Source organism: Camellia sinensis, chromosome 13 (genome assembly GCF_055761805.1).
Source record: "Camellia sinensis isolate YWXY chromosome 13, ASM5576180v1, whole genome shotgun sequence".
In the NCBI taxonomy this organism is placed as follows: Eukaryota; Viridiplantae; Streptophyta; class Magnoliopsida; order Ericales; family Theaceae; genus Camellia; species Camellia sinensis.
In genome coordinates this window covers 9,922,894-9,935,000 of record NC_138973.1, presented here as the reverse complement: position 1 = coordinate 9,935,000, position 12,107 = coordinate 9,922,894, and the positions used below count along the sequence as shown (strand labels likewise).

General features: G+C 37.2%; 1 protein-coding gene across 1 annotated transcript in view; it reads right to left on the bottom strand.

Annotated features, from left to right (window-relative positions):
• TRS120 (transport protein TRS120) overlaps nucleotides 1-9,623 on the bottom strand; it is a 15,801-nt gene extending 6,178 nt beyond the window's left edge. The window contains exons 1-4 of the mRNA XM_028259248.2: nucleotides 9,006-9,623; nucleotides 7,335-7,541; nucleotides 7,015-7,197; nucleotides 6,593-6,702 (exon numbers count right to left, since the gene is read on the bottom strand). Coding sequence (XP_028115049.2) covers nucleotides 6,593-6,702; nucleotides 7,015-7,197; nucleotides 7,335-7,541; nucleotides 9,006-9,416 — 911 coding nt within the window. The 5' untranslated portion in view covers nucleotides 9,417-9,623. The remainder of the gene's footprint in view (nucleotides 1-6,592; nucleotides 6,703-7,014; nucleotides 7,198-7,334; nucleotides 7,542-9,005) is intronic.
• Nucleotides 9,624-12,107: the final 2,484 nt, after the last annotated feature.

Genomic DNA, 12,107 nt, shown 5'->3' with positions numbered 1-12,107 from the left:
ATCACCCTCCACCATAATTATATAACCATGGGACAATGCATGAACAAATGATCAATACTCTCCTCGGCGCCATTTACACCTGACACACCATGGATGTAACAAGTAATTCAGCCTTCTTTTCTAAACCATGTCATTGGTACTAAGTTTCTAGAGAGCCATGGTCCATACAAACACTTTAACCTTAAGCGAAAGGAGACCCACGCACTTCACATCAACTTGTGAGGGACAAAATCATCAATAATTTTATCAAGAAATTACTTGCAAGAAAAATGTCACTGAGTCTGTACCCTTTAATCAATAATGCATTGGATAATGAGAGATACCAACGAAGCAAATTAATTGGCCTCGTGATCATTTATATTTCTAAAAAACCTAAAAATTCTAAGAAATCATATTAGAAAAAAAGGAGATCATAGAGATGATCGAGAAATTGTGAGCTTTAAATAAAACATACAGATGTGGAAACAAACGAGCTAGTGGAACCATTCCCCCTCCAAGCATCCTCCCAAAGCGAATGTTCTCCCCATTACCCACAACGAGACGAGTGCACTGGGAAAAACACAAGAGGCCCTGAGAAATAAACTCCCATGGAGAGCAATAATTCTCCCAATCAACTACACAAGATTCCCAACCATTATCCTGTAACTCATTATTGATTCTGATAACCACATGCCATAAAGAGTTGCATTCCCACAGGAATCCCGATAACCATTTACCAAACAATGTGAAATTCTTTTCTACAATGTGACCCAAGCTAAGCCGCCCCTTGCCCTTGAGGGAAAAAACTACATCAGAACTTACCAATTAACACTATGTTGCTGCCTCATATATTAACTATATGAATGTACTCTCCCTTTTGGTTTTATTTTCATGTATGATGCAATACTAAAAATTATAGAATTTTTTTTTAGCAATGTATCCTAGTCATACCCATATCTTTTCTTTTTCTTATGTATTGTTCTTGCTTCGTAGTATTTCACCAACCTGCAGCTTCCAAACACTCCTAGTTCTAAGCTACACTTGATAGCACCATGCCTTATTCTAATTTCTACCTAATACTTACCTGAGGTCAATAAGAAATGTAGAAGTAGGCCAAAAGAAGAAATACATTGACATTGAATGCAATGTCATTCCCTTTCTCTTGTTGAGATACTTTTGTTGCCACATTTCCCCTCTGCATTTTACTTCGCTAACTTCCTCATGAAGTCTGAACTGACTAGATCTCAACGTTAATTTTAGAAGAGGAAAACATAAATTAAGGCCTAAATAAAGGCCCATTACAGCAAATAAAGAGATAGAATAGGAAATATCCTAACACATTCTAACACTCCCCCTCAAGCTGGTGCGAAGATATCTCTCATGCCCAGCTTGTCGAGAATGTCACGGAATGGTTTAATCCCTAATCCTTTGGTAAGAACATCAGCCAATTGATCCCCAGACCGCACAAAAGGCGTACATATAGTGCCACTGGTAAGCTTTTCCTTGATAAAATGCCGATCAATCTCCACATGCTTAGTCCGATCATGCTGAACCGAATTGTGGGCTATATTAATGGCAGCCTTATTGTCACAGTATAGTCTCATAGAATCTGTCTGATGAATCCCCCAATCCCACAATAATAACCTAATCCATAAAAGCCCACACACACCTTAAGCCATAACTCTGAATTCAGCCTCTGCACTAGACCGCGCAACAACATTTTGTTTCTTGCTTCTTCAAGTAACTAGATTTCCTCCAACGAAGGTACAATAGATAGAGGTGGATCTTCTATTAGTTATTGAGCCAGCCCAATCAGCATCTGTATATGCCTCCACAATGAGATGACCATGCTTTAAGAAATAAAAACCCTTTCCCGGAGAAGATTTCAAGTACTTCAGAATCTGCATAACTGCCTCTAAGTGAGTTGAACGTGGAGCATGCATAAACTGGCTAACCATATTTACGGCAATAGCAATATCAGGCCGCAAATGGGATAAGTAAATAAGCTTACCCACTAGTTTATGGTATCTCCCCCTGTCTACAGGCTCACCTCCTTGATCCTCACTAAGCTTTAGTCCAGGCTCTAGTGGTGTATCACATGCTTTACTTCTAAGCATTCCCGTTTCTGTTAGCAAATCAAGCACATACTTTCGTTGACATATGAAGACACCATCTTTGGACCGAGCAACCTCAATGCCTAGAAAGTACTTCAAGTTGCCTAAGTCTTTGATTTCAAACTCATTAGCCAAATACTCTTTTAACCGAGGAACCTTCTCAACATCATCCCCTGTGAGTACAATATCATCCACATAGACAATGAGAGCTGTCGTTTTACCATGTGAGGAGTGTTTCACAAACAAAGTATGATTAGCTTGACTCTGTTTGAAACCATATCTCAGCATGGCCTAAGTAAACCTCTCAAACCAAGCCCTAGGAGACTGCTTAAGGCCATAAAGTGACCTGCGTAACCGGCACACCTTTCCAGTGGTTTTAACATCCTCAAAGCCTGGGGGAATGTCCATGTACACTTCTTTTGCCAGATCTCCACGGAGGAAAGCATTTTTCACATCAAATTGATGGAGAGGCCAGTCAAGATTAGAGACAAGGGAGAGAAGGACTCTGACAGAATTCATCTTAACAACCGGTGCAAATGTCTCTTGGTAGTCTACTCCGTAAGTCAGAGTAAAACCCTTGGCCACCAATCTAGCCTTGTAACGTTCAATTGAACCATCGGCTTTGTACTTTACAGTGTACACCCACTTACATCCAACAGATCGTTTGCCCTTAGGTAACTCAGCCAATTCCCAAGTGCCATTTTTAGCAAGCACTCTCATCTCCTCCATCATGGCATGCTTCCACTCAAGAGTAGAAAGAGCATCCTGAAAATTGGAAGGAAGACTCACCGAAAAAACTTTAGACAGAAAACCTTTATAGGAGAAGACAGATTAGTGTAGGAAACAAAATGAGAAATAGGATGTTGAGTACACGACCTGACCCCCTTCCTTTTAGCAATGTGAACATCTAGATCAGAGAGAATTGAGTTACCTGGAGGTTCACCAGAAGGAGAGGATTCTGGACACTCATCAGAAGAAGAAGATAGCAGTGGAGAATCTGAATTGGTGTCTTGTACCCAAGTAACTTTCTATCTACCCTTGTCTCTGACATACACTTTGCCGTCTTTCACTGCAGATGGAAAGTCAGCATTCTCAGATGGAGAGTCAACGTTCTCAATAGTTGGGTCATCAGTATCAGTAATAGGTGATGGTAGTGATACAGGAGTCTCTTCACACCAAGGCTCCTCCTAAAGAGATAACGGGGACACTGGGGAAGAGAGAAAGTAGGACTAAGATTCAAAGAAAGACACATCCATAGAGACAAACCATTTGTGAGAGGGGGGATGATAACACCTGTAGCCCTTTTGAGTGGCGGAGTAACCCAGGAAGACACACCGAAGAGACCGAGGATCCAACTTACTACGGGTAGGAGAATGGTTATGAACAAAGCACACACACCCAAAGGTTTTGGGAGGAATGGAGAAGGCAGCAGAAGCTTGGAAGCCGAACAAAACCTGAAGAGGAGTTTGTTTATGAAGAACCTGGGTATGAAGCTGATTGATGAGGAAGGCAGTAGTGAGAACCGCTTCCCCCCAATAGGATCGAGGAACGCGCATTTCAAAGGATAAACAACGCGCAATATCAAGAAGATGCCGGTTTTTACGCTTGGCAACACCATTCTGTTGAGGGGTATTAGTACAAGAAGTTTGATGAATAATACCATGAGTGGCAAAATAGCTAGCAAGTCCAGAATCAATGTATTCCCCCCCATTATCAGAACGCAGAATTTTGACAACTGCCCCAAATTGAGTGCAAAGCATTTTATGAAAATTTTGAAACACAGAAAACACCTCACATTTGTCCTTCATAAGATACACCCAGGTGGTCTTACAACAATCATCAATAAAGGTGACAAACCATCTTTGACCCTTTAAAGACACAAAACGAGAGGGACCCCATACATCAGAATGAATTAAAGAAAAAGGAACTAAACTTTTATTAATAAAAGGAACAAAAGAAGCTCTGTGTTGTTTGCCAAGTTGACACGACTCACAATGAAACTCAGAAATATTATTTTTAAAAAAAACAGAGGGAAAAAGATGCTTAAGTAACAAAAAAGATGGATGCCCAAGACGGCGGTGCCACAGTCGGATGTCTTCCTTCGTAGATGGAAACTGAATGGATGAGTGAGCCAGCTTGTCGGCTTGACCCAAGATATAGAGACCATTCTCGTGTCTACCACTGCCAATCATCTTCCTCGTAATAAGGTCCTGAAACAGACAATGATCAGGGAAAACAGTCACACTTCAATTTAAGTCCCGAGTAATACAACTCAAAGACAAAAGATTAATACTAAAATTGGGAACATGTAGGACAGAAGATAAAGGAAGAGAAACAGTGGCATGAATTAAACCTTTCCCAGACACAGAAGAAATGGTACCATCAGCAATACGAACTTTATCCTGCCCTGAAGAAGGGGTATATGCGGAGAACAAATCAGAAGAACCAGACATGTGGTCAGAAGCACCAGAATCGATAAACCAAGGTAACGTTTGATGAGAGAGGAAAGCACTTGTAGAAGAAGCTAAGTTACCTGACTGGGCAATATTACCTGAAGATGAACCAGAGGCCTGACGGTCTAGCAAGTGGCGAAGAGCAACCTCTAACTCAGAAGTAGAAAACCCCGAGATGTCCGCAAATGAATCAACTGGAGCTGTGGATTGTGGCTCAACTACATCAGAATGATGGGCTCGGGCATTGGGCCCACGGCCTCGAGACTGTCCGGAGTGATCCCCTCGAGAACCAGAACGGTCTCCACGACCTCCAAATGGTTGCCCATGCAACTTCCAACAAGTCTCATGGGTGTGGCAAGGGTGACGACAAAAATCACAGAAGAGAATATCATTTTCAGAAGAAGGACGAGAACTACGATCCCCATCTTGAGAGGGGGCAGAAACTAGGGCAGATCGATCAGAAGAGACAGCCGAAAGCATAGCAGAACGACGACTCTCCTCATTCTGCACATAAGCAAACGCTTCTTGGAGAGAAGGAAGTGCATCCATACCAAGCACACGACTTCGAACAGGATCAAACCCCACATTCAAACCTTCCAAAAACTTGAAGACCCGCACTTGTTCAACAAATTTCCGGTAACCAGCAGAATTTGTGGGACAGACAGGATTGTAGTCCTGAAGATGATCAAGGCGCTTCCACCCATTGCTAAGGAAAGTAAAATACTGAAAAATAGTCATCTCACCCTGAACGAACCGGTCAATAGAGCGTCGCAACTCAAAAGTCTGTGAGAAATTACCTTTGCGGGAATACAGAGTGGCCACAGCCTCCCAAATATCCTGTGCTGTGTCCATAGACAAATATCCCTCACCGATCTCCGGAACCATAGAGTGTATCAACCAACCCATGATAAGAGAATTGGTAATCTCCCACTGATCATAACCTGTATCAGTGATACTGGGAGCCTGAACACGCCCATCAACATATCCCATCTTCCTTTTGCTCTTCAAAAATATAGTCAAACTCTGCGACTAAGCTAGATAGTTCTGACCATTAAAGAGAGAGGTGGTGATTTTCTGGCCAGGGTGGAGAGAATCGGTCATCGAAGTAGTCAAAACAGGACTCGTTGCCTGTGTAGCAGGCTGTGAAGTAGTAGACTCACTAGTCAATTCGGCCATAAAGACATCGCGACGGAACCCTCACAAACACACCCAAAGTGAATTGCAAACTCGAAAGATGGGAGAATATAATAAGGAATTTAAAAATAAATTTAAGAGAACATTTTTTTTTTTTTTAAGTAGATTGTTAGAGAGAGATTACGAAGAGAAGAAGACAGACACGGAGAGACTTACATATTACGAAGACAAAGAGAGAAGACAGACAGAGAGAGACTTACATATTACGAAGACAAAGAGAGAGATGAAGACGAAAGAGTTACATGTAGAGACCAAGAGAGAGATGTCGACGAAGACAGACCACAAGGCTGGAGCAAGAAGGTTTCGACGAGCCCTACGGGTTACGCCTGTGCCTTCGACTGGAGTTGTGACTCCGACTAGGACTGTCGGAACCCTAGGTGCCTTCGACTGGGGCTGTCGGAACCCTAGGTGCCTTCGCCTGGGGCTTGCGGGCTTTCGATGGTGGTGCTGTGGTGGTATGGCTAGTTTTTTTTTTTTTTTTTTTTTTCTTCTTTTAGTTTTGCTCTGCTACCATGTTAATTTTAGAAGAGGAAAAATTAGGGTATGAGTGGTTTATCATACCCTTTTATATTAAATCATAAACATAAGTTAAGGCCTAAATAAAGGCCCATTACAGCAAATAAAGAGATAGAATAGGAAATATCCTAACACATTCTAACACTCAATTCATGATCCATAGTCAAGGAAGGGTGTTATGCATGTACATATGATATATGTCAAAACAATGTCTATATTCCTACACTTCAGGACACATACAAGATATTATACACATATCTAGTACAATTAGACAACAGTTGGAGCATCACAATTATTCAAAACAAGATGCACCAAAAGGATTGAAGCAGGAAATACCTCTGTGCATTATCCTGTATAAATGATTTCCTGTAATGCAAGATGACACTATTGTACCGGTACTTAACCTCATCCTCTAGAACTGGATCCTTCTGGCCCATTCGGTCAACCTAAGAACACAAAGAACATTAAAATAAATGCATGCAGGATATGTATGATGGATTAAAGGTAGACAAGGGTACAAACTTGTGTAAAGGAAGCAAGAACCAGAGTCAATAGGAAATCTCCAAACTATAATCTTCATATTTTGTCAATTCAAATGAAATGCGGTAAACTATAGTAGTGGGGAAATCATACATGTAGATGATCTTTGCATACCATGCACATAGTACAAGCACTCGTATATGAGTGCAAGTATCTATCTTATCAATTTTTTTCTCAAAACGAATCCTACATGATCATGTTTCGTAGAGTATGCATACCAGTAATGCACAAACGCTGCCCTCCAATGCCCCAGCATACCAAAAATAATCCCCAGTCAACCTGGCAAGCTCTAATGCAGTAGAATAATGGGCATTGGCATCAACAGGTGATCCTGCCAATAAACAGTAATCCCCTATAGTTTTCTGGGCACGACCAAGTCTACGCTTTTTTGCCTTAATCACCTGCATTTTTGTCAATCAAAATGATAAGTGGCAATATTCAGGATGCATGGTGTCTTAAAATCAACTGAAACCTAAATGAAATAGGAGAATCAAAGGTGAACATAGAATCAAATCCTTAAGACACCTAAAACATAAACCTCCTCGGAGCTGAGACTGGCTTGAGAGTCTAAAGGTGTCTTCAGAATAGTGCCACCAGAATCTGGTCGAAGAACCCACTTTTCAAATTCCATCAGCAATGAGGCAGCAACATCTTGCATCATCGTGTGCAAGTGGAATTCCTGGGTTTGCCGATCAGCAGGAGGAAACAGAACTAAATTACCCTCTTTTCTGCTGTTATCCTCTAGCTGCAACATAATATAAAGTAAGTAATTTATCCATGTCACGAAAAAAGAGTCAAATCAAATCTAAAGATGTTTCCCTCAAACAATTTCAACAATAAACAAGAGAACACTCCACTCAACAAGCCAACAAAAACTTCATACAAAACCAGCATTGGAAAGACAGAACCAGCACGTTTCAAACATACAACATTGTCATATAACACAAACTTCATTAAAACCAACACTAAAAAGGCAATAGACTCGCTATTTTTTTCCCTACAGACCAACATTTTTCTCAGTTATAGCCAATTTCAAAATTGCAATAAAGTTTGATACTTTCTTGTAAATAAATTTGCTAACTCGATCATGAGAAGAAATAAATTTGCAAATAAGTTTGATACTTTCTTGTAAATAAGTTTGATACTTTCTTGTAAATAAATTTGCAATAAAGTTTGATACTTTCTTGTAAATAAGTTTGATACCTAAAGTTTGATACTTTCTTGTAAATAAATTTGCAATAAATTTTCTCAGTTATAGAGTAAATACCCAAGAAGGTAAATAAATTTGTTTCTATTTAGGTCAGTACCAATGCTGGTTGCTAACTCGATCATGAGAAGAAGTATAATACTATAATTTCTTAACTACAGCCTACAGGCAAAATTTAGAACAAGATGAATAAAGGCCCAGGAACATGAAACACCAAAATGATTTATGTGTATATATGTCATACGAACTGTAGAATGTGATTTCAAAAGGACCACCTAGTTCACATAGTAGTTCTTCTCCCTTGTTCCCACCTCCAACTATTCATCCATACTAGTAATTTTTATGAACTCATAATCCTTAAGATTACTTCTTAATCACTAAAAAAATATATATATTTATGAAAATACATGACACGAAATAGAAAAAACTTAATTAATACATAGATAAGCACAAAATCCTAAATTAATAGAAGGAAGATGAGCATAAAATCCTCAAAACAGTAGGAGCCACAGTCCTACATTTAGATGGACATTACTCCGTTCAATGATCAAAACAATTATGTTAAGTCTTCTGCATTCCCAAGTTCTAATCAAATTCAGTTACACTGCTTCAAGAGCATTTAAGTGCAGTGGTATCTCCAACTGCAAAAGTTAAATTTCTCACTCATGATCATTTAAATCTCCTAGAGGATACATGTCTTCTCAGTCCTAGTTAATTGCACTACAGCATACATAAATAGGATAATTCTGGTACAAACAATACAATGGGTTCACTCACAAGATCACTCAATGATTGAAGAAAAATCGATCAATTTCAAATTCATTGTTGATTTCCACTCTAACTAACATTTATTCTTATTATCAGCCCTTTTTAATTCCACATCACATAGAATTGTAGCCAATTCAAAACTCTGAAATCCCAATCCCAAAGTCAATTTCCATATTTCCTAAAAAGTACGAATTTTTGCAATCAATGCAGCACAAGAAACAAACAGAATCGAACCTGAGAATCACCGGGCCAGAAAGCGAAACATCGCTGGACGAGCGAAGAAGAGTAGCTCTTACACGCATTAGAGAACTGTTCGATGACAGATTCGAGATCGGGAGATGAAGGACAATGACAAATACCGATAACAGCTAAGATCTTCCGATTGGACTGGAAGTCCTCCCAGGGACTCGCCGCCGATCCACCGACCATGAACTTGAACCGAATGCTGCCGGAGTCCCAGGGTTGGTTCGAGAAGGGGCTCTTCTGGTGCTCGGTGTAGAAGGAACTGATCGTGGAGAGCTCGATCTTGTGGTGGCGAGCAAGCATCGAGGCGTAGTCTCGGAAGTGGGAGGGAGGGATTGGTCCGATCGGGAGGACCGCGATTCGGATCATGCAACTGGTTTCGACGCTCACGTCCGGCTCCATCGCCGCCGCGTACGGTTGCCGGAGAAATTGAAGTGGCGGAGTGTGAAGTGGCTCGCGGTGGCAACTAGATCGAGATGGTTTTGATCATATAGGGATCGTTTTGGAATGCCGGTGAGGGTAACTGCAGCTTCCAAGTGCAAACACTGCGTTCAAGTTGTGCGTGTGAGAGAGAGAGAGAGAACGAGAGATGATATTAGAGCATCTCCAATGCACTAAAGCATATAATACTTGTTAGTTAAAATGCCTAGTGTGATTTACTTTTTTCAATTTCAATGCACTATGTATATAATTAGGCATTTTGGCTCAACTCATATTCACTAGCTACATGTAGCTAGCCTTCAACGCTAGGCAAAATGTATTCAATCATTAGGATCATTTTCCTCCATCTTTATTGTTGACGTGGCATTCTATAAAATTAATAGTATTTGGATAAATAGCTAAAATAAAGAGCATGGTTAGAGTAAAAACATAAAACAGTTGATAGGCAAAATAAAATATATACTTTATAATAATATTTGGATAGGTAAAATGCCTACTACCGTTGAAAATGCTCTTAGAAGTTTAGAGAGAAAAAATCCGTCTGTTTGGCTGCTAGGAAACTCCTGCTCTTGTTAAGGACGAGTTGTCGTGCCCAATTCGCCTCGTTGTGAATATTTTAGAGTTAATTAGCTTAGTAGTTGTATTTATAAATGTTATAATAGTTTAGGTTTTATCAAAAAAAAAAAAAATTGAACTAATTAGTTTTTTGAACTAAAAATTTTATTTAGTAAAATTGAAAATATTATCAATTTTTTTTTAATTTTTAAAACTAAAAATATTGTCAATTTTACATAATAATATTTCAAATAATTGTTTTATTAACTGATGAAAAAAACAGAGCATAAGATTTAAAGTTTTTGTCCTTCTATTTATTGGTTTGATTTAACTATCCAATAAAATCGAGAACATTATCAATTTTTTCATTTTTAATTTTTTTTTTCTTTTTGCACATCAATGTTCTATCATCCTGATATTTTATAAACAAAGTTTTCAGTTTTGTACAAAAAATAATTCAGTTTTTCCACACATAATTTTTTTTTTAGTTTTTTCAATTTGAAAGTTAATGTTTTAAAGTTTTGAAAATCAAAATAAATGTCAAATTATCGCCTTCATTTATAAATAATCATAAATGATGAACAATCATTTTTGAAATGCAATTTTGACTATTAAAAATTTAATGTAACTTGAAGGTCTAAAAAATCTTAGTTAGGACTTAATGAAATAGAAGTTCATAAATTAAGGATTGTGTGTAAATGTCTCAATATTTTAATCAAAAAATTATTATATGTTGTTGTTATTGTTATTATTATTATTATTATTATTATTTGTAAATAATTTTAAAATTATTAAAATAACATGTTTTTAAATGAGACCATCCTTCTTTGAAACAACCTTTTTAGCCTTTTTTTTTTTTTTAGTATGATTAAAAAAGTTTTGTTTGAGAATAATTTTTTTTTTTTAAAGTTTTGTGAAAAGTGAAATGATTATAGTTCTTATGTGACATTTTATGTTATTGATTTTTTCATCTATTTTATTTTTTAGTAAATTAAATTAATCCCAACTCACTTACCAAACGAAACCTAACTAGGGTAAATTACACTAACCTACCATTAGGTTTAGAAAAATACTCTCTCATTATTTTCACATAATTATATTAATCATTTTAAAGAGATTTAGTTGGGAAAAAAATTTATGGACTTATACCTTATTTAATCCATAATATATTCTTATATTTCAATTGATCTCATATAGTTGAACTTATATTCTAATAACTTTTTTTTTTTCCCCATATTAGAGATGTTATGTAAACTATTTTATTTTTGGAGTCATTATATTATACATAAACACACGATATATGTATATATTCTATATTCCATTTTTCCCACTATTCTGTTTTGGTAGTTCCTTGATACACGTTTTGCAAACAAAATTCCTAGAATATGATTTACGTGTTTGAAATTGTTTGATTACATAAATACCATAGGGTGGTGTTTTGGAAAAATGATAAAAAATTAATTTTTGACTTTTTATTAAGTTTTTTGACTTTTTTAAAAAATGATTTAGGAAGTTAATAAAAAGTTGTTTTTTACTTTTTGGATTAATATTTGTTTATGATATCACATCATAACAAAATGACTAAAATATCCCACACAACTTAGGAAAATTACTTTTTAACCCATGTGGCTAATTTATCTACTTGTTAAAATAGGGAGGGTAGTTATGTAATTTCACATTTTACGTTTTGCAAACTTCCTAAATGTGTTCCAACTTTTGTAGCTTTTATTTGGGTGCGTTTATGGCTGCAAAAATGCAACTATTTTGTGAGTTGCCAAAAGACCACAGGCTGGTTTTCGATTTTCTACAGAATTTAGAGAAAAAAATAAGCAACGTTTTCTATATTAGGGTGTTTGGTGTTGCTTATTTTGGCCAATTTATAAATTCTACTTTTAGAAAAATTATTTTGAACTGTTTAGTTAAATCTATTTCAAATAGTTTCTGATTTTAACAAATTATTTTAACTCAAAAAATCTGATTCTAAGAAACTGCTCACCTCTTGTTTCTAATTATCAACTTCTGCTATGGACATGTTAATTTAAGGTTATACTCTTAGATTTTTAAAAAAAAAAAAAAAAATTAAAATAGAAAAAAAAC